The sequence below is a fragment of the Giraffa tippelskirchi genome, chromosome 3, assembly GCF_054371585.1.
Source record: "Giraffa tippelskirchi isolate mGirTip1 chromosome 3, T2T-mGirTip1v1.2.pri, whole genome shotgun sequence".
Taxonomy (NCBI): Eukaryota; Metazoa; Chordata; class Mammalia; order Artiodactyla; family Giraffidae; genus Giraffa; species Giraffa tippelskirchi.
In genome coordinates, this window is record NC_137277.1 from 806,408 (window position 1) to 829,664 (window position 23,257).

The 23,257-nt window shown below is 50.6% G+C and overlaps 1 protein-coding gene and 2 long non-coding RNA genes across 5 annotated transcripts in view; 1 reads left to right on the plus strand and 2 right to left on the minus strand.

The window, feature by feature from the left end:
- Window positions 1–23,257, minus strand: part of PRKCA (protein kinase C alpha) — a 289,903-nt gene that overhangs the window by 162,929 nt on the left and 103,717 nt on the right. For all 3 annotated transcript variants that reach the window (XM_081580772.1, XM_081580771.1, XM_081580774.1), the window contains exon 3: window positions 401–483. In XM_081580772.1, coding sequence (XP_081436898.1) covers window positions 401–483 — 83 coding nt within the window. The remainder of the gene's footprint in view (window positions 1–400; window positions 484–23,257) is intronic.
- LOC145542276 (uncharacterized) lies at window positions 13,679–16,940 on the minus strand. Its single transcript, XR_014079739.1, has 2 exons — window positions 14,252–16,940; window positions 13,679–14,163 (listed from the first exon to the last, which is right to left on the minus strand). It is a non-coding gene; the product is annotated as an uncharacterized LOC145542276 (long non-coding RNA).
- Window positions 16,443–22,139, plus strand: LOC145542272 (uncharacterized). The gene is made up of 2 exons (XR_014079735.1): window positions 16,443–21,006; window positions 21,099–22,139. It is a non-coding gene; the product is annotated as an uncharacterized LOC145542272 (long non-coding RNA).

A 23,257-nucleotide genomic window follows, 5' to 3' on the forward strand; every position in this document is an offset into this window, starting at 1 on the left:
CGTCAGGAGAAAATGAAGGGCGATTCATGTTCAGTAAAGTTCGTTTTCCAAAAAGACCTGCACCGTGTCTGTGAAAGCCACAGTGATAAATTTGCTGGATTTAGCCCACATGGCCGCCCAGAGCCGAAGAGAACAAACAAAATAACAGGAAATTCTCCTCCGAGCCCCGGGTAATCCTGCCAGGGCTCACAGGACAACTACAGGTCTATTCATTAGTAAAGCCCAAAGTTACACAAAATGAACTGGTTAGTCTTCCCATTAATAGTGTGTGCCAAAATAACAGAAGTGCAGGCATTAAAAATACTCAGCTCAGAGACACTCATCCACAGAAAATAATAGTTAAAAACACTCAGTTCAGAAACATTCATCAAAATAAAATAATAGTCTCCAGGCTACTTACATCCGTGTCAGGTCCTTTATCCGCCCCCGGACAAGAAAAAGTAACAAATTCATGGCACCTCTTGTGAACCACAAAACAGCAAACTGGTGGAGAGAAAAGAAAACTAAAATTAGAAGAGTGGATTGAATATACAAAGCTTTGTCCTCCAAACAGGGCTACCAGCTGTCAGAAGTCAAATTGATTTTACTACAGACGGATCTCATAAACAGCAATCAGACAGCATTTCATCGGAGACTTGGCCCCATTTGGTATTTCTCAGATTCCCGGATAGCAGAACCACAAAACGCCAGCACGGACACGGCACAGGAGACCTAATGCTTAGCTTGTCTCCTCTAAAGCCGAGGGGAGAGGACCAGGGTGGTGAGACCGGTCTCCCGAGGGATAAACCAGGAAGCTACATGTAAAGCACTCTGCACTCCCCTCCTCCTCACCGACACACACAGGTGTGTAAACGTGGATAAACGGTAGACCCTGTAAGATATAAGGAGAATCAGTTCAGTTCAGTCGCTCAGTCGTGTCCGACTCTTTGCGACCCCATGAACCGCAGCACGCCAGGCCTCCCTGACCATCACCAACTCCCTGAGTCCACCCAAACCCACGTCCATCGAGTTGGTGATGCCATCCAGCCATCCCATCCTCTGTCGTCCCCTTCTCCTCCTGCCCCCAATCTTTCCCAGCATTAGGGTCTTTTCCAATGAGTCAGCTCTTCACTTATTATAAATAATACGTGGGTATCACTAAGAACTTCCTTAGCAGAATTCTGAACTTGAAGAACCCCTGAAGACACAAACCAGATCTATGGAAAACAGCCCTTTGAAGTGAAGAGAAGTCGGAAAGCACCCTCTCTCTCGCATCCACCAGACGGGGGGTGGCCACCCACAGATACAGCAAACCACCACGCAGCAAGCATTTCCCAAACTCAACAGGGTGTTCGTAAGTCTTCCTGAAGGTGAATCAATAAAAAATCATGAGTTATAGAAACTAGTAAGTCAGATTTTTATGAAAAGTATAACATGGAGAACACACAAAAAATATAAATAAATGACCTAGGCCATCCTCCCTCTAAAAGTGCAGCACCAGCTCCAAAGGGCACAACCCACGGCTCTCGTTTTCTGCTGAACAATAAGCTGGGCTTCCCTGGTGGCTCAGACAGTAAAGACCCCGCCTACAATGCAGGAGACCTGGGTTCCAACCCTGGGTCAGGAAGATCCCCTGGAGAAGGGGATGGCAACCCACTCCAGTATTCTTTTCTTGTTTGTTTTGTTTTTTGAGGCTAATTACTTTACAATATTGTGGTGGTTTTTGCCATACGTCGACATGAATCAGCCATGAGTGTACATGCGTTCCCACCCTGAAGCCCCCTCCCACCCCCTCCCCATCCCATCCCTCAGGGTCGTCCCAGTGCACTGGCTTTGAGTGCCCTGTCTCATGCATCGAACTTGGGCTGGCGATCTATTTCACATATGGTAATATACATGTTTCAATGCTATTCTCTCAAATCATCCCACCCTCGCCTTCTCCCACGGAGTCCAAAAGTCTGTTCTTTACATCTGGGTCTCTTTTGCTCTCTTGCATATAGGGTCGTCATTACCATCTTTCTAAATTCCATATATATGTGTTAATATACTGTATTGGTGTTTTTCTTTCTGACTTACTTCACTCTGTATAATAGGCTCCAGTTTCATCCACCTCATTAGAACTGATTCAAATGTGTTGTTTTTAATAGCTGAGTAATATTCCATTGTGTATATGTACCACAGCTTCCTTATCCATTTGTCTGCCGACGGACATCTAGGTTGCTTCCATGTCCTGGCTATTGTCAACAGTGCTGCGGTGAACATTGGGGTACATGTTGTCTCTTTCAGTCCTGGTTTCCTCAGTGTACGTGCCCAGCAGTGAGATTGCTGGGTTGTATGGCTGTTCTATTTCCAGTTTTTTAAGGAATCTCCACACTGTTCTCCATAGTGGCTGCCACTCCAGTACTCTTGCCTGGAGAATCCCATGGACACAGGAGCCTGGAGGGCTATAGCCCATAGGGGCGCAAAGCGCTGGACACGACTGAGCGACTAACACTTTCACTCTCAGCTAAAAAACAACATTCGCTCAGAAATACTGGGTGAGTCCTACACAGAAGGCAAGCGAGACCTCCCCAGACCCTGGCTCTCTTCTGCTGAGGACGCTACACCTTCCTGCACGCGTGTCAGGAGACAGACACCGACGAAGAGGGCGGGAGAGGGAGGCAGTTTTGCTGAGAGCCGAGACCCCAAGATCAAGGGAGCGCTTAGAGGCCTGATGGGCACGTGCAGGACGTTTGTGCTCAGCACGAGCAGCCACTGAAGGTCTGAGCCAGAGTGACGAAAGCAGGGCTTCTGAAGGGCCGATGGTGGTGATGGGAAGGGCTCACTGGGACAGGTCAGGGCCGTAAGCAGCAGCGAGGGGGCGTCCTGTGTAGTCTAGGATTGAAAGTGAGCGCCCATCACCGTTCGGCCCGTAAGAGACGGAAGCGTGAGATGCCAGGGACACAGAAGAGGACCTGCCGGCTGACCGCAGACACCGCCTGTCAGCCTCCTGTCCTGGGCCGCTCTGCCGGGTCACTTCACCTGCGTCCATTATCTCACCGAGTCCTCACAACGCTACTTAATATGCTCCGACGCCTGTGTTTTATGGATGGGAAAGCATTGTACTGATCTCTGGTGTCTAGTCTGTATAAGCGCATGATGTTTGCAGACAGGAGAGGGGGTGGGAGAGACAGACGGATGGAGCGATGAACAGGGCAGACGGACCTGGGTCTTCTGTACAGTCACCCATCGGTGCAGAGGAGCCAGGAGCCAAACGAAGGTTTGCCGGACCCCCGCCCCCCGCCCACCTCGTGCTGGTGGACAGGCGAGGAAAAGGTGATGAAGGAGACCCTGAGTCTGCACGTGGTGCCAGGGCGTGCATGCGCGGAAAAATAGTTCTAAGCGCATTTAATAAATGTATAGAAGTGAACACAGAGACATGGGTTGGTCAGAAAGTGCCTTCAGGCTTTTCTGTGATGTTATGACGTTACCTTTTGGCCAACCCAGTGTGTGTGTGTGTGTGTGTGTGTGTGTGTGTGTGTGTGTGTGTGTGTGTGTGTGTGTGTGTGTGTGTGTGTGTGTGTGTGTGTGTGTGTGTGTGTGTGTGTGTGTGTGTGTGTGTGTGTGTGTGTGTGTGTGTGTGTGTGTGTGTGTAAACAACTTATAATACAACGTCAATGCAAAAGTGTATCTTTAAAAAACCAAACCCTCAGGCTGGGCACGAGCAGGCAGAATGGGGCACTTAGGGAGCCGCCCCCAGGAAGGTGGAGCGGGGCGCCCCCGGGCCGGGACCCCGCGGAGGCGCCCTGCCTCAGCACTTGGCCTCCCGGCCGTTCAGCGGCAGCGCCCCATCGCAGGCTCCCTGAGGACGGACAGACGCTCAGACCAGGCCCGTCAGCCCCTCTCCCCAACACAGACTGGGCTCCACTCGCGGAATGAGGAGGACAAGGACCACAGGGCCCGTTTCCTCTCCATGGTTCATTACGGACGCGCTGTTTGGAGGGGACACGGAGCAGGCCGGTTCCCTGCTCAGCGCGCCAACCTTGGAGCGCTCCCTCCGCGTGCAGGTGGACACCTGATAAACCCTGCAGACCTGGTCCCTGCGGCCGGTTGGTCGCTGTGCCTGTCCTTCCTGTCCTTCCTGTCGACCTGCCAGTGCACTCAGCAGGAACTGCACAGACTGTACACCTTGAATCCCCAGTCCAGTTGTATCCTGGAATCAGGCCCGCACTGAACAATATCATCTGAAAGGGCAGCAAAAGCCCCCAGATCACTTCCTCCCCACCTGCCAGGCAGTGACTGGACTCCCGCAGCAGGAGGGGAGAGGAGGTCCAGACAGCTGCTCCCCCTGAGTTATCCCGGCGGGTTCAAGGACTCAGATCGAGATGAGATAAAGAAACGGAACCTGCCAGCCTCGCCCACCCGGGGGCTGATTAAGGCGAGGGAGCAGGGAGACCCTCTCCGGTCACAGCCACAGAGTTTGTTTGGCAAGATAAAAGGTTTTGGAAACGCTTGGTGGTGACAGTTGCACAGTCTTGTGTAGACACTCAATGCGCTGAGCTGTGCATGTAAACATGGTTGAAATCAAAAGTTTTAGGTTATGTACACTTTGTTGTTGTTGTTGAGTCGCTAGGTCATGCCTGACTCCTTGCGACCCCATGGACTGTAGCACGCCAGGCTCACCACAATATAATTTAAATTATGCATCAACTTGGAGTGAGATTTATGAAGTTATAAATAAGGTGCACAGACATGGAGTCTTGCTTATGTAGATTTATGGCTTTTTTTGTTCCCAGTGGAGCTGGCTGCAAAACCAAGGAAGTATTTACTTCCATTTCATTAGGTTCTACATAAAGTCCACGCCAGATGAGAGGGGAGACGCAGGGAAAATTGAGTTTTCAGAGCCAAGGATTCATACGATCTCGGAGGATTAGAAATGGGCTCCTCTGACCTTCACATCTCTCGTGCAAACAGTCAACATCAGCACCAGCGATGGAAACAAGGACCTCACCCCGAGAGCCGGGCTCTCGTACCCAGTCCTTGAGACCGTCTGTCACCTCTTTATATGTAAAACAGGGTCATCCCTGTTTATACATCTCGTGGATCACAGGCTTATTGAGGGGAGAAAATACATACTTAGGTATCACCTTCCATTTTGTTTAAACAATAATTCCCTTTCACCCTCAAGTCTTAAGTCCATATCACTTCAAATTCAGCTCATAGTTACGTAAAATGGAACATGTGCATAAAAGTCCCGTTGTCCAAAATTAATGGGGTAAAAGCCATTATGTAACAAACCTGTAATTCAAAAAAGGAGCCTACTAAATTTAATAGTTTGACTTCATTTAGAGCGGAAGACAGGCAGCCAAGCTTCCGAGAGCTCCTTTTTTAAATACATAAATGGCTGCCATCATGTGAGATGGTTTTAATTAAATCTTGCTTAGCTGGAAGGGATTAATGAAAGGTAATGTCACATCAGAACACAGTGAAAGGAAAACCTCTAAGGCGAGCGAACTGCTTCCAGCTTTGTGGGGAAAGTAACGAAAAACTGAGTCTACATTCTATTCGCACATTAAAAGAAAAGTATGGGTTTCAGGTTTGTAATAATGAAAACGGTCTTCTTGTGTGATACATGTTAAAGCTGTATGAAAACAAACCAAATCAATGTGCTTTATCACAGTGTGATATGCCATTCTGCAGCCAGCACGCTGATTCTGCCCTAAGCCTTTGTGCACATTCTCCCGAGTAAACCCTGTCAAAACCCCCAATGTTCAGTATTTCCTCCCTTCCCCAGAAGAATCGCCTATAACCTCCTCCTCAACTTTCTGTCACCAAGTCCCACAGATGCTTCCTCCTTTGTGTCACTCCCTGCTTGGAGCTGAGATGTATTTTGGAGAAAGAGCTGAGGGACTGAACATGGGGTGTGACGGGCAGACCAGAGAATCCAGGCAGTGTGGCCACGCTGGAGCCAAGAGGAGAGTCCTGGGGTGAAACAGAGCAGAGAAGACCAAGAGGGAGAGACAGATGGACAGACAGGCAGACAGAGAAGCAGGTCTGTGTCAGCTTGACATTCACCTTCCATATTACGCATGTCTGTGATCCATCAACTGAGATCATTCTGCTGCTTTTGAGATGGCACCCAAGTCCTGCATTTCGGACTCTTTTGCTGACTATGAGGACTACTCCATTTCTTCTAAGAGATTCTTGCCCACAATACTTTGGTCACCTGATGTGAAGAGCCAACATACTGGAAAAGACACTGATGCTGGGAAAAGCTGAGGGCAGGAGGAGAAGGGGGTGACAGAGGATGAGATGGCTGGATGGCATCATCGACCCAATGGACGTGAGTTTGAGCAAACTCCAGGAGACAGTGAAGGACAGAGGAGACTGTCTTGCTGCAGTCCACGGAGTTGCAAAGAGTCAGATAAGACTTAGCAACTCAACAACAACAAATGTTCCATCAAATACCCTTTAAATTTTTCATTCTCTTGAGACATCCCTGGAGGTTGGGTGGGTAAGACTGTGCTGCCAGTGCAGGGGCCCTGGGTTCCACCCCAGTCAGAGAATGAGAACCCACGTACCACAACCGAAGGGAGACCTGGTGCAGCCAAATAAATAAATATTTTAAAAAATAATGACAAATACTCTAAAATTTTCATTTTCTTCATATACAGCTGCCCTTCATACATGTGATCTAATTTAACGCCCCTGAATACAGAAGCTCCTAAATACATGCTTTTTACTGCTAATGCCCCCTGGAACCTACCTTTCTGCACTAGCAGCTGAAAGAGTCCTAAATGACAAAAAAAAGACCAGAAGGTGTTGGAAATGAGTGGAGCAGACCAGGGGGTCTGTCTGCTGTAATGACACCACAAGGCTGTAAGAGGCAAAATGCATGCCACTTGCTTGAGATCACCCCAAATCTTTCCAAGAAAGGCAGGAAAAGAAGCTGCAGGTCCAGGATTCCGGAAGGATGGAAGATAGTAAAAGCACTTAGGAATCACACTTCAACTCTCAGTGCAAATGAAGAAGGGACTCCTACAGTGCAGCTCACAACTGCATTCCATCTGACCCGGGGCTCAGCAGGGATAAGCCTGTCTCTCGCTGCAGTGGGACTGAGTGTCAGGAAGTGTAACCTGGGAATCGGGAATCTCGCCTTTTCTGTCTCTTTGGCCAAATGTGTGTTTTTCTCAGTGTGTCTGCACAAGGCTTATTCAGTCTTATAATAACTTACAAACTTATAATAACTTCACTCTTATTCATTCCATCCCTCAGCAAACATTTATAAAGCACCTACTGTCCACCTCTACTACCCAAGATGGACAAGACATAGTGTTTGCCTTTCAGGAGCACAGAGGCTAGTTAAGAAGAAGGACATGTAAAGGAAGAGGTGTCGCTCATATTTTCTCTGTCCCCACCTCTTCCTCCCTTTATCTCCCACTTTTTTTCTCCTTCAATTATAATGCAAAGACCAGGGTATATTTTATGTTATTGAACAGCTTTTACCTTTGTCTTTATTTATTTATTTTTGATGTAGTCCATTTTCAAAGCCAATGCAGATGCCAGAGATGCGGGTTCGATCCCTGGGTCAGGAAGATCCCTTGGAGAAGGAAATGGCAGCCCCTCCAGTATTCTTGCCTGGAGAATCCCAAGGACAGAGGAGCCTGGCGGCTACAGTCCATGGGGTCACAAAAAGTCAGACACGACTCAGCAACTAAACTACAACAATATACATACATACACTCATATACATACTATATATACACACACATACACACACATATATACACAAAAAACCAAGGCAGTATCTAGAAAGTTAATAATTCAATAAATAAAAATGATACTCAGATAGGGGTGTGTGTGCTTAAGAACAGAACAATACCCTGCTTCTCAAATGGAACCCAGTTGCTAAGAGAAGATAAGTCTGCAGCATCCAGGTAAAGCTTCGTACGAAAATCAACTTCAGATTTCACCTAACGGGGATGGATAGGAGCGGGTTGGAACAGCTTTGGGGGCGATTGTCGCCAGCAGCTCCGTGGGACAGCACGTTCGTGTCTGGAAACTCCCTGCATCACCAGTGAACAGTGAGCTCAGCTTTAAGTCCAAAGCAGCAGTGAGCAATAAACAAACATGTGTGAGCAATAAACAAACATGTGAATCAGGGTTCTGCACGCACTTCCACGGGGAAAACGAAAGGCCCGAAAAGATTACAGGTGACTGTCGGCAAAAAAAGTTATTTCAAACCTAAACTGCTGATGTGAAATGGAGAGGGTGCGATTCAAAAATATCAGGGGCATTTGTACAGACTCATCTTCTCACAGCTATTAACGAGTTTAATAAAGTCAGAATTCTTAAAGGGTTCAATAGAGAAGGGTAATCAGGAGTCCCCAGGTAAAAATCACTGGCTTTTTTTTATATGTCCTGCTTTATATATTAGCTAGTATTTGCAATCAAAAGCATAACAATGACTCTATTTGCTTGATGCTTCCTGATTCTGTAAAGCACTTTCTCAGTCTTTATTGATGATATAACACATGTTCCTACACAAATATTAAGCCACCCAGAAAACAAACAGTTGTCTTCCTCAAGGGACCAAGAGTTCAGGGAAGTCACCTTCATGTTCACCTCCATGAAGATCATTACCAATTTCAAAGGCAGTAAACATCACTGCATATCTGAGAATAACAGCGCTGGGGAGAGCTCAGACAGACACCACCGCTGTGGTTTCCAAACTGTGCCCCTGGAAGCTTTTTCTGGGGGGTGGGCGAGGTGAGTGATGAAGTTATACTCTCCCCAGCCTCAACTTGTCTCTCCTTTAATCCCAGGCTACAGACTAATCCTCAAGTCAAAGTTCTGCTATCCTAGCAGCCTCACGAAGAGTCAACATATTCAGCACATATTTGTTGAGTAAACAAGCCACTTGGTTACGAGCTGAAGGTCAGGGTAAAGCCAAGAGCTGTGTCTATCTCTTTCTGGAGTTCATAAATTTCATAATCTATATCCACTGACTTTCAAAATAAAGTTGCATGTTTGTTCATGTGGCCACTCCTTCCACAAATACCCATGAATTGCCCAGGAAACAGCCAGGAAGGCTGGCAGGCATGGAAGGACTTGGGGTTTAATAAAGCACAGCTCTTTACAGACCTCTGTGTGCAAGAGATGCCAGAAGCCACCTGAGGAGACAATGAAAATCCTGAATGCAGTTTCAAGAAAGATGACGTGCTGGAGTGTCAGGAAGAGGACTTAGCAGAAGACCAGAGACAAGCCCCAGAGAGAAGCCAGCAGAGCCTCGAGCCCTAAAATCTGTAAGGTGGGAGCATCTCAAGAAGGAAGCTTTCAACAGCATGAGAGCTGGATTGTAAAGAAGGCTTAGTGCCAAAGAACTGATGCTTTCAAACCATGGTGCTGGAGAAGACTCTTGAGAGTCCCTTGGGCTACAAGGAGATCAAACCAGTTAGTCCTAAAGGAAATCAACCCTGAATGTTCATTGGAAGGACTGATGCTGAAGCGCCAATACTTTGGCCACCTGATGCAAAGAGCTGACTCATTGGAAAAGACCCTGATGCTGGGAAAGACTGAAGGCAGGAGAAGGGGGCAACAGAGGATGAGATGGTTGGATGGCACCATCGACTCAACGGACATGAGTTTGAGCAATCTCCAGGAGATGGTGAAGGACAGGGAAGCCTGGCGTGCTGCCGTCCACGGGGTCACAGGGTCAGACACCACAGAGCACAGCGCAGCATACTGTAAGTCAACTATACTTCAGTAACTTTTTTTTCAATTAAACTTAAAAAATAAAATAGAGGAATTAGCAGGAGAGCAGGCCGTAAAGAAACAGAGGCAGTGGACAGACACTTTCAGTTCAGTTAAATTCTGGTCAACGATTTGCTGAGCAGCAGCTGCATCCCATGTAGGGTGTGGGCCTTGGTGATGGGAAAAATCAATGAGACTCAGGTCTCTTCAAGAGCTTCTAGCCTGGTTTGGAAAACAGAGTCATAAATGGGTAACCTCAAGATCAGGACGTGGGAGAAGTCAGGTCTTCCCCGTGTGGTCTGTGAGCACCTGCAGAAGGGCTCTGATGCAAGGTCACGTTTAGGGAAGGCAAAAGGCCAGGGGACTGTCCCCCACCGAGGGAGCGATGGAGTCGACAGTTAAATCCATATGAAATGATGAAAACAGGCCTGGGCTGCTTCACATAAACCATGGAGGCAGGTAGGTGGGCACAGGAAAACTCAAGTCCTGATGGAAAGGAATGTGATTCATATCAACCAAGAAAATAACTACTTTTGGTCATGGTTCGCAGAAAGAAATTATGAAGTTGTTCCAAATCCTTTAGTAAACACTCTAATTTCGGAATCCAGTGCTTTTTTAAAATTTATTTGTTTTAGGCATGACATGTAATTACAAAGCTCCTGTGGGTAAAGTTAGGGAAAAAGTGTTTCATATTTAATGTCTGGTTTGGCTTTGCTTTCAATCAATGTTGGAAATGGGGTAAGAACTGCCTCCGAATGAAAAGAGGATATTAAAGTTTAGTTAGAAATGCAGGCCATAACAAAGGCAAACACAGTATGCTACTTCTGAAATTAGAAGCTGCCCACAAGGCAGCGGCAGTTTTTAATTCTTAGAGGTAAACACATGTAGAAAGTTTCCCTAAATAAAATGCTTTCATTTTTCTCGAGATTATATGGAGCTTATGTGACAAAGTCAGTCCACATTAATATGTAAATTTCTACCCAAGTATTTCCCTTGGTTTATCTTGGACAACAATTCACAAGAAGCCATAATACATTAATTACCTCTCTTTTATCAAGTATGTTGGGAACGAATAAAGCATTAGACATATAGAACATGACATAATTACTAAGCAATGAGGCCAGAAGTGCCCAAAAATGAAATGTGAAGTGTCCAAGGGATTCCTAAGCCCATGGGTAACTGGTGAGAGAGCTCAAGGGAAGGACTTGCCACAAAGGAACCAGGAAAGTTTTCATATAAATGAGGACGTTGGGCAGAGAAAGAGCAAGACATCTTTTTAAAAAAATCAGCCTTACAAAATGAGTATTACATTTCTAAATTGGATGCCAGAAAATATAAGGCAAATAAGTTTTAAAACACAGTAAGTTGTTATCCAGAATTAATCATGATGTAGAGCTACTTGTAGATTTTAAAAGTTGTACACGTGTCTGCAGGCAGAAGAGTCCTCAGAGACACAGAGAGAGCTGGCGAAAGGACGGCGCCTGGGGACACCGTATGTCACTTCCCCCCTTCTGTTCATCTACATTGTTTACAATTCTTCAACCATTAACTAAATTTATAAAAATACGACTTTAAAGATGATATCAGAGTAACAAGGTACAAGATTCTGAAGTGCTTTTTGAATCACTGTAAGAGAAAATTAGGAAGCATATATTTAGAATCGAGCTTGTTTTGTTACATTGTGAGCCTAGCAGGTATTTATTTAACACAATTCCATGAGTTATGGTGCTGGGTGCTCAACCTCAGGGGTCTGCATGGAAATGAGAAAACCCAAGTCTGAAATGCTCAAGGACAGGAGCCGAAACAAGCACCCAAACACCAAGAAAGCAGGAACAGCCAGATCAACGGTGACACCTCCTGTGACCGGCTCGGAGCCTTTCGGTTTTGTACACCAGCAATTCCACACTCAGCAGTTCATGTTTTTAAAATACACACATCAGATGCACACAAAAACGTGTGGCACAGTGGGGTTTACAACAGCACTGTCTGTAAGAGTTAAAAACTGGGACAAAGCTAAGAGTCCAGCAACGGTTACCAGGTGTCCACTTGCTACCAGGCTCCAGAGCCTTACAAACTTACTGAAGCAGGTGGACGTCCAAAACACAGTATGAATACAAGGAAAGCTGGCTGCAAAGGAGAATGGAATACATCTTAAAACACACGCACCACTCAGCTCACTGCTGAGGGGCCATAGAGCTGAGCCCACCAAGAAAGGCACCAAGGTGATCAACCAGTCAGTCCTAAAGGGAATCAACCCTGAATATTCACTGGAAGGACTGATCCTGAAACTGAAGCTCCAATACGTTGGCCACCTGATGCAAAGAGCCGACTCACTGGAAAAGACCCTGATGCGGGCAAACATTGAATGCAGAAGAGGGTAACAGAGGATGATTGGATGGCATCACCAACTCAATGGACATGAGTTTGAGCACTCTGCAAGATGGCAAAGAACGGGAAGCCCATGGGGTTGTAAAGAATCGGACACGACTGAATGACTGAACAACAACAGCAGAGAAAGGCAGCGCTGTCTTAGAGAATGGGAGGGTCACCGTTCACGGGCTTCTGGGGGGGGATGAAAATGTAAACTAGACTGTGTTGGTGTTTGCACAACTCTGAAAACAGTGCAAACCACTGCAATGTAAGCCTCAAAGGGTACCCAAGTGACCACACACCCTGTGAGTTCAAATGACTGCGTATTGTGAATTATCTTTTTTTTTCTGTTTCTTTTAAAACTATTTTTCTTTCAGTTTTATTGCGAGACAATTGATATAGAATATCATATAAGTTTAAGGTATACAACATGATTGACATGTGACATGATGACCGCAATAAGGTTAGTTAACATTCTTCATCTCACATAAATACAAAAAAAACTTTACCACGTGATGAGAACTGTTATTTTAAAAAGCTAATGTTGTTTAGTCACTCAGTCATATCTGACTCTTTGCAACCTCAGGGACTGCAGCCCGCCAGGCTCCTCTGTCCATGGGATTTTTCAGGCCAGAACACTGGAGTAGGTTGCCATTTCCTTCCCCAGGAGACCTTCCCGACCCAGGGATCAAAGCCATGTCTCCTGCATTGCAGGCAGGTTCTTTACCACTGACCCACCAGGAAAGCCCTGAAATAAATAGGCCTTGGCTGGCCTGGTTCAGCAGAGCCCCAAACAACACTGAAAGGCCACGCTTCCCATTATGTCTTATTTCCAATTTTAAAATAATTTTCTCAACACCGAAATGTTTCTGCTCTTTCCAGATGCTTTTCCCCTGGATTTTCTGGATTGAGGTTTTGTTCTGAGTTATCTTGAGATGGTTCAGTCTGTGGACGTCTGACATATGTTCTCCAGCAGCTGCTGGCGTGTCTTCGTTCGGCACACGGGCGTCTCCAACCACAGCGCCATCAGGCATCGTCCTCTCCCAGATTCCACAGCAATTGACAGTCTGCGAATCCGCCTGAAATCCTAAACCCCAAAGTTCCACCAAAGCCATCTCCTGCCACAAGCCTGTCGCTATTAACCAGCTAGGCTGAAGGAAATGAACTGGCACAACCGACACGTCAACGGGGGTCTTACTTTCCGCACATGACAATTTCAAGGGCACACCTTAAAGCTAAAGGTGGAGTGTGAACTTGGGCCTTTCCAGTGGGATTCGCTGCAATCGCTAAGCACACGGTGGCCCTGGAGCTCCGCTTCCCTCAGCATCATCAGACCCTCAGCTAGACCGCCTCCTCCGCCAACCAGGCACGCGGGAGGCAGGCTCCCCAGGTAGAGGGCCCGAGAGCCAGGTGGCCAGCGGTCCAGGGTCTCCATCAGCACGCGCAGGCACACAGGGAAACAAGAGACAAGTCACCCGAGGCTTTTGATAACGTCTGCTGCACGGCAGGCATGTGGCTGCAGAAGGGTCTCCTGGCTAGACTACGGGGTTTACACTTGAACAGGGTTGGCCGAGTGAGATAAGGAGTAAGAACAGTCTTCAGGATGCACAGCTCAGTGCCTTTATCACAGATGAGGAAACAGCACAGGAAGAAGGGAAGGGCAGAGCCACCAGCCAGTCGTGGGGAGGCTGAGTTCCAACTCCGGGGGCTGGCTTGATGGTCAGAGAGTCTACCAGGACAGCAGCCTTGGCGGCTGGTCATCTCCCCACAACTGGAGCACCTGGGTCCTCAGTGGGGGTGTAGCTATGGCCACTCTAAGGCTGATTTTCCAACCATCGCACTTGGACTTGAGCAGCAAGACGGGTGAAGATCGGCTGCACAGAGGGGCCCTGTGGTTACCGCGGGTCTGGGCGCAAGGTGTCTCCTTGCTGAAAGGTCGGGGTGGCAGGGACGAGCCGGGCCCAGGTGAGAAGTCGGGCCTGAGCCTGGCCGAGCGGTCCAGCGGAAGGGTGGGGGGGATGTCAGCACCCCAGGCAAGCAAGCCTGAGTGAGCCCGGGACGTGCGCAGGTGACGGAGCGAGCCTGCGAACAAGGAGACCGAAGCTGGAAGCCCGTCAGAGCCCCGGCCTCGGGCAGACAGAGCAGGAGAGGGCACCGGAGCTGCACTGACCCTCGTCCAGGTCTCAGGACGCGGTGGAGGGGAGCCGCCCCCCGCGCAGTCGGGGACGTCTGATGCCGGAAGGGGGGACAGGGGTCCGGGACGAGACGCAGGCAGCTCTCCCAGCTCCAACCCTCGGCCTCCGTGGGGAGAAAGAGGAGACAGAGTGTGCTTCCCGGCTCGGGCATCCGCGAGGGCACTGCCCACTCCCGCCCACCAGGCCAGTCTGCGGTCAGGGTCTCTGGATGGTGGCAGAGGAGGTGCTGTCTCTTCAGAAGGCACCAGTGTCTCTGAAAACAGACTCAGTCATCACAAGTGGAGCCTGTGGTTCTCCACTGACTACGTCTGGGGTCCGCGAGGACCCCCAAGGAGCTGGGCCTCTCTGCCCAGACACTCCTTTGCAGGAAGGAGGCTGGTGGGAGGGGGCCTGCGGGAGGACGGGCCGTCCCTCCCCCCTCCGCCCTGAAGTCTGCTCACTCTGCACTTCTTGGCAACTGAGCGCTAAACCCAGGAAGGGAAGATGAGGTCAGTTCTGTGGAAACACCTGTAATGGATTTCTGCTCCCTTGACAAAGAAGAGAAAATTGGAGAAATGCTGATAGGGTTCCTGGGCTATAAACAATGACTCAGATGATCGCCACCCCGGTGCCTGCAGTGAGCAAACGCGGGGACGTCCGCGCGAGGCTGGGGGCTGTGAGCACAGCACCAGGCATCCGGGAGAAGCCTGGGCCCTCCAGGAGCTTCCGCCTCCATTCTGGGCCGCGGGGAGTTTGCCTCCGCGGCATCAACACAGGAAGCTTTGTTGACCAAACTGATGGAGCCAGTTCTGAGTCTTCTGCCTGTTCATCTCCCCTGTCCAAATCCTCCAGAGAAACTGAATCTGAGTTTGCCCCACACCCGCCCCCAGCTGTTAGGTGACCTTGAAGGTAAGGCCTCCTCTCCCCAAAGGTCAAGCCGACTTTGCCAGAGCTTTTCACGAAAGGACATAGGGAAAGAAATCTGAGCCAATTTCCAGCTCTTCACCCCATTTTAGAAAGTGACTTTTGGGACTTCCCTGGCGGTCCATGCTTCCACTGCAGGGCGCCAGGATTTGACCTCTGGTCAGGAAAACTAGGATCCTGCACAGCGGCCCCAAAAATAATTGAGAAAAAAAAAAAAAGCTTTTCTCTGTTTTGTGTTCCAGTTCCACAAAGCTTAGAAAACAGTCCACTCAGTATTTGAGACTCATTTTGATTCACTAGTCTGAAAATGGGTTTTACATTTGTTCTCCCCTAAAACCACGGGGAGCTGAAAAGCCCAGTTTTGCTCTGTGAGGACAGTATTTTCCTGTGACTGTCTTGTCTGTGACACATCACTGCAACCCAACTCCACTCAGTACCTCGTTGCTGGGTGTCTGTCATGTGCCAGACATGGGCCCGCGCGATGTGACGAGCCCGGGACCCGAGCGCATTGGGCAGGCAGCACACGGGCAGCGACGGTGACCGCTCACGCACACGTGCACGCGGCCCCAGAAGGCAGCCAGAGCCTGTCTGGCTTCTTCCTGGGGCGAGCAGCCAGACCTTGTTATGCTCTCCCCCCGCCCACCTGAACCCCGCCCCCAAACCTGTGACCAGATGCAGTCTGCACCCACGGGCCAGGCCGTGATGTGGGCCGCGCCTCCAGGGGCAGGGCTTCCAAACCGCCTTTAACCTCCTGACGGAAAGCTGCACCCACACCTTCTTCCCAGGCCACCGAGGTCTCGGTCTCAGAAACTAACAGATCCTGGGACCGCCTTTTCCCAGACTCCAGCCCTGAGGCCGTGGCACACTCCGCCCCTTCCAACGTCTCTTTCCTGTGCTGGGGTGGCGGGGGGGCGGGGAGCTGGGAGACCCACCCAAGCGATGTCCATGCTGCTTCTCGCCCTGAGGTGGGGACACGATGGGAGCCACAGGGACTGGGGGACGGTAACCACTCGACCAGCACACCCTCCACGCTCTGGGCGGCCCGCCGTCCTGCTGGGTCTGCAGGTCAAAACTGACTTTGTGACAATGATTGCTTACAATTGCCAGGGCTCATTAAAAAACCGAACACCTGTATACATGTGTATATACACAGGTGTATGTGTGTGTGTGGATATATGTGCCGTTCTCCCTTCACACCCTATGCTTACTATTTTCTAGGCTGTACCAACAATCAGTCTATGAGCTGCTTTTAGTAAGAGATTTTTCTTCTTAAAGATGACATTTTATTCCCCTAATTAAGCTGTGAAACACAGAAAGCAAAAACTAGAGGTGGTAGGCCAAGGTGTTCGTGTTTTCATAAACTGGTTCTAAGAAAGCTGCCATCATTGGTAATGAAGACCTACATCTTGGCTTAGAAGTTTCCTTAAAAGGACACGAAAACTGTTTAAATGCTTTAGTAAAGTAAAGAAACAGTTGATGAGTGTCTTATTTGGAGAAAGGGACAAACTTGAGATCATGAAGATGTTTGTAGATGCTACAGGTAAGGCTGTACGAAATAAGACACTCGGCTTTGCTGTGCAACGATACTCCAGCATCAGGCAGACGGAGGTGCTCCGCCGAGATGACCCATCCCTGGAGGCGGACCCCCGCGGCCCGGGGCTTCCTGTGCCCTCAGCAGGCGGCAGCACGCAGCTTCAGGGGATGCTGGCTCTGCTCGGAACCCAGAGCCTTGCGCTGCTCTCCAGCCTCCCACGTCCTCCCCTGCGTCCTTTCAGGGAGAAGCCGCTTCACAACAAACCCAGCCAGCCTTGGTCGCAGGGGCTTGTCTCAGAAACCGCAAAGCCTCCACCTCCACAAGGCACCGGGCAGCCTCCCTGAGTCCAGAGTGGAGTGACCTCAACGGGAGTCACCCGCGGTCCACAGCCAGGGGTTCATTTCAAAAATACTGAGAACTGTTCATGAACGACTGAAGCACCTCGGTGATGGCCCACAGAACACCCTCCGTCATCCGGGAACCCGTATCACATGCCCACTCTCTCCAGAAGACCTTTTTTTCTTTTAATTGAAGTGCAGTTGATTTACAGTGTTGTGCCAATCTCTGCTGTCCAGCAAAGTGACTCAGTTTCACACATAAATGCATTTTTAAAAATATTTTTCCATTCTGGTTTATCCTGGATATAGTTCCCTGTGCTACATGGTAGGACCTGTTGTTTATCCACCCTGTATTTAATAGTTTGTATCTGCTAACCCCAAACTCCCAGCTCTTCCCACCCCACCTCTCCCTCTGGGCAAACACAGGTCTGTTCTCTACAGCTGAGTCTGCTTTTGTAGATAAGTTCATTTGTGCCATATTTTAGATTCCACTTATAAGTGATATATTTGTCTTTCTCTGACTTAGTATGACAATCTGCAGTTGCATCCATGTTGCTACAAACGGCATACTTTGTTCTTTTTTATGGCTGAGTAGTAGTCCATCATATTTACGTACCACATCTTTATCCATTTATCTGTCGATGGACATTGAGGCTGCGAATGGTGCTGCTGTGAACAATGGGGAGCAGGCATCTTTCTGAATTCGAGTGTCTCCGGATACACGCCCAGGAGTGGGACTGCTCCATTTTTAGTTTTCTACAGCGGCTGCAACAACTTACATTCCCACCAACAGTGGAGGAGGGTTCCCTTTTCTCCACATTCTCTCCGGGATTTATTGTTCGTATTTTTTTTTTTGATAGTGGCCAGTCTGACCAATATGAGGTGACACCTCATTGTAGTTTTGATTTGAATTTCTCTAACAATTAGCAATGTGGAACATCTTCTTATGTGCCTACTAGTCATCTGTATGTCTTCTTCAGAGAAATGTCTATTACGGTCTTTTGCCCATTTTTCAATTGGGTTGTTTGTTCTTTGGTTGCCGAATTGTAGAAGCTGTTTGTATTGATACATATTGGAGATTAAGCAGGTGTCAATTCTTAACACTCCAGCTGCCAATTAATTCACGGGCTCCCACAAAATGCTTCCACGCTGAGCAAACAGGTTCTCGGGTCAGTATGCTTTAGCATCTACTGTCACAGTACAAGGGCCACCCCGGTGGCTCAGTGGGAAAGAACCCACCTGCTAATGCAGGAGATGCAGGTTCAATCCCTGGGTTGGGAAGACGCCCTGGAGAAGGAAGTGGCCACCCACTCCAGTATTCTTGCCCGGGAAACCCCGTGGACAGAGGAGCCTGGTGGGCTATGGTCCACGGGGTAGAAAAGAGGGGGACACGGCTGAGCAGAAGCACAAGCATCACAACATAAACCGAGGCGCTCAGAGCACACTCCCCGGACCGCCTCACATCCCTTCTGCCACTCACTGGCTGCCTGGCACGTGAGCTCCCTGAACCTCAATTACCGCAGCACAAAATGAGCTTAAAAAACAGTTAGGGCGATTGCACTGGAATACGAGGCCACTCTCCAATCTGGGGATCAGAAAATGAAGGCTTTCTGAACGCGTCCATCACAGCTCACGATACACTGGTATTTCCCTGTTGGAATGTTTCAGTTACTAGGAGGTTGTCAGCTTATACTTTCATGTGCAAGATAATACATGCCTGTAGAGGCTGATCAAAACAAGTCGGGAGGAAATCCAGTTGGAAAAATATTTTTTATATACCGATGAGATGTTGAGTTTTTTACTTCGTGTCCTCCAAAAGTATTTGGATGTGCTTTTCTAAAGGACAGACATATTGAGACAATCTCAGAGAAGACTGTATATCTGTGTTTCTATTTCATAAACCCGTTACTGGGATAAACCCCAGGGAGGGGCTAAGACACTTGAAGACTTTAGTCTCCCCAACGTTGCAAGAAAAGCTTGCATCCAGTGAGCAGGATGGAAACCTGCTTTCATGAATGATTCATCTGCGGAGACTGCGGATGGATTACTCAAAGCCGCAGAGGTGACCCCTCCTGCACGGGGCCCTGGCCACACTGACCACCACTGCCCGGCAGGCTGTGTGCACACGCTCAGCCGCACCCCAAGAAAGCAAGCCAGGAATCAGGCAGAGAGCAGTCCTCACACACCCAAAGGAAAAAACAGCAATGGCCCAAATCCTGATCTGCTTAAAATCACCCCCAAGAGAATCAGATCAGTATGTACCATAAAACTGAGCAGAAACACCCCCAGCCTACGACCACACTTCCCTCCTGGCCTCTTAATGTCACTGAGGAAGAACTGGATGCAGAGATAGCCTCAGGCCCAAAATGAAACACGGTCAAACCCCATTCACCCAGCACCATCAGAAGACGAGGTGTTCCACTAGAGGAATTTTCCAGAAAACAGAAACTTCCTGCAACTATGTCCACCGCTCCGTGCGTGCGGCTGCCGTGTGTCCGCAAGATGGACCCGCTGGCACAGAGGGCTCAGTGCCCGGGGCAGCCATGAGCTCTGGGGTCTATGGGGCCCTGGAAGCAATCCCGCAGACGCCGCGGGGCCATCCCTTCTCAAACAGGAGCCACAGGACACAGGCTGGTCGTCCGGTGAGTGCCCACATCCCCGTTAGGTTCCAGGTCCCGGTGAGCACTGCGGCGTCCCCTGAAGCTGCCCTGCCTTTCTCACCACACCGGAGAGCGGAACGCCTTGCAGACAAGCAAACGGGCTCAGATCCCAACTCCGTGACCTCACGGCTGGGCAGGCTTCAGTCTCAGAGCCTCTGCTTCCCTATCTGTGAAATGGGGGCACGGGAACCCATGTCAGGTGCCTGGCACGTGCAGAGTAGGCTTTTCACAAAGGTTCCTTCCCTCCTCCCCACCTTGCCGTCTCTAACCTGATAGAAGCTGGGAAAGTCAGTAACCAAACCTATGAGAAAAACTACACTAAATTTTCAGAAGATTCTGAAAGGTCCTTAAAAAGAACCCCAGTAGCAGCATCAGAATATCCCACTTTTGGGGTTTTTATGGTGGCTGTTTCTAGTTGTTCATTGTTCAGTTGCTGAGTCCCATCCAACTCTTTGTGACCCCACAGACTGCAGCACGCCAGGCTTCCCCATCCTTCACTGTCTCCCAGAGTTTGCTCAAACTCATGCCCATTGAGCCAGTGATGCCATCCAAACATCCCATCCTCTGTCGTCCACTTCTCCTATTTTAAATCTTTCCCAGCATCAGGGTCTTTTCCAGTGAGTCAGCTCTTGGCATCAGGTGGCCAAAGGGACGGAGATTCAGCTTCAGCATCAGACCTTCCAGTGAACATTCAGGGTCGACTCCCGTGAGGACGGACCGGCTTGATCTCCTTGCTGTCCAAGGCCGTTTCTAGTACTCTGCTTAATTCCAGAGTCCAGGCTCTGTTCCAGAAAGTTGTAGATTTCTTTGAGCCTTAATATCTTAGATGTAACTTGATTCCAGTGACCTAAACAGAAGGCAGATTCATTCACACAAAGATCCTAACAGAAGAACAAATACCTCACTGTGTGATTCTGCGAGACAGGTTCTCTTTCATGGTTCAAAAATATCTCAAATTAAAAATACTGAAATCGGTACAACCCCACCAACCAAGCAGCTGGGGCGTTCCTCTTGGGCCACCTGGTTGTGGAAACCACTACCTTTGCGACTTTGTAAAGGTTGTCTTGTTTATGCTGGGCGGCTTCTCCAAGCCAGCCTGGTGGATGCGAGGCGACAGAGCTTCTCATATTCAGTAGGAACCCGTGAAATCACCAGGCCCCAGTCTTTGATTTTGTGAAGAGGAGACTGAGGTCCAGAAGGGTCCAGGAGGTGACTCAGCTGGTCAGTGATGATGGCTCACCTCCGCTGAGGGCGCGAGGCGAGCCCAGCATTGTGCTGGGGACCCACCTAACAGCGTCACCAGCCCCCGGACAGCGTCACCAGCGCGCGAGGCGAGCCCAGCATTGTGCTGGGGACCCACCTAACAGCGTCACCAGCCCCCGGACAGCATCACCAGCGCACGAGGCGAGCCCAGCACTGTGCTGGGGACCCACCTAACAGCGTCACCAGCCCCCGGACGTTCTCTCCACCAGCTCGAGGGGGTTTCTCCACGACCCTACGCGTCAGAAGCAAAGCCTGAGACTCCCACGTGGGCACGGTCACAAAGGCCCCAGTAAGAGACGCGATTCTGCACCCCAGACGCAAAGGTCCTAACCCCAACAGAGGACAAATATGCACTGCTGGGTCCACACAGGCCCAGGATACACGGCTAAGAGCTCTTCTCTTGGACAAATGCCTGAAGCAGTGGTGAGATTATAAGCTGTGGGGAGGATCCCGAGGTAACCTTCCTGCTTAAATTCTCGGTGAGACAGGAAGCTGCTCCACGAGCATCACCCCAGGCTGACGCCCTCCAGTCCCCCCAGCCGCTCCCCCGGCCCCGCTATGAGCGAACGCCGCCAGTGTCCACGGCGCCCCTGGGATCACGCCCCGTCTGCTGTCACCCTGCACGCTGCCTCCTCCTCGGCACACAGGCTGGCGTCTGAGCCTCAGCAGCGGTGCCTGGGGTGGACGGGGTGCGTTCCGCCCAGGCCAAGCTGCCACCTGTCTCGTCTTGGAAGCCAGGGCTGAGCCGTGGGGTGGGCGGAGAGCGGTTTCCTGACCCTCGCCTTCTCCTCTGACGACAGTGACCCCGACAGCCACCCCGTGTCACCCGAGACAGCAGAGGAGGGGGCTGCCCGCGGGTTGACAACCCGGGGTCTGGAGGCCGAGGCCCCCCGCCTCCGCTGCCCCGTGGGTGGCACAGCAGGGCCCAGGGCTCCCCACGGTCCGGGTCTGGGAGCCCGGCCTCTTCAGAGCCTCAGACGGGGGAAGCTGCTGGTGTCCCACGCCGGGCGGGACAGGAGGAAGCCCCACGTGAACGGCAGCCACAGAACGCGGGCGGGGGCCTGGGCCTCCCGGATGCCCCGACAGGGCAGCAGGCACCCGTCCTCAGGCCTCCAGGGGCCCAGAGTCCCGCACCAGGGGCCGGCAGGGCGGCGCCTTCCGGAGGCGGAGGGTGTGTGCTCACGGCCGCTCCCAGCCATGGCCACCCAGCCTTCTCATGAGGACAGCGGCCCTGGACCTGCCTCAGGCTGGCGTGACCTTCTCTCCTACCACATCCGCCAAGCCTCTGTTTCCAAATGAGGTCGCCCTGTGAGATCCCAAGTGGACGTGAATTTTGAGAGGACACTACCCATACCCAGCAGATGGGCAAAGAGAGCGGGAAAGGGACTGACGTGCAGGGGGCCTGGGACGTCAGAGATGTGTGTGCACTCCCGACGCCCCGACTCAGAGGACAAGGGAGCGGGGGGCGGGCAGGCACTCCTCTCTGCCCACCTCGGACTCCGAGGGCCGAGTGGAGGAGAACCCCACGCAGCTCAGACCGCAGGGAACCTCAGGCCCCCGCAGGCTCTTCCCGCACGGGCACGGATGCCGTCCAGTAAGCCTGCTGCAGCCAGACGGCCGTCACCGCGACGAGCCTGTATGTTTCCGGAACGTAGGAGAGGAGGGCATCTCCGGGGGCGATCAGGCCCGCGGCCTCCTGGCATCTCTCAGTGCTCGGGGAGGGGAACTCCCTCCCCGAAAACGCCGCCCTCCTGGCCCTCCTGGCATGTCCCGGAGCCTGTGTGGCAAGGACAGGCACTTCATTTCTTCAAGCTCACTTGTGAAATGTGTGGGGAGCCGACTAAAATTAATGAACTTTTCCTGCCAAAGAGAGCGAGGCTCCAAAATCGGTCTTGTGTTGCCAAATAGTGTGAATGAAGTCAGTTTGCAAAGGAAAAAAAAATGAGAACATTCCAGAGGAGCAGCTGAATACAGGCGGTCCCTGAATCATCTGCGCTGAGGACACTCCTGCCTGAGAACAGGCAGTCCCACCCGCAGCTGAGCCCAGAGCCGCCCCAGGTGCCGCTCCGCGGTCCTCCGCCGCCTGCCCCCAACTCCCGCCTCCCTCTGCAAACCCCACCGCTGCCAGGCCGCCCTCCCCACTCCCTCTCCTCTGTTCCCCGCAGGGTCAGCCCGGGGTCACGGGCACCACCGACAGTGATGGAGGGGGCTTCCCCACCCAGCTCCTCTGTGCCTCAGGGCTTGGTCACCTCCCAAACCTTAAGCCTGACCAGACCCTACGAC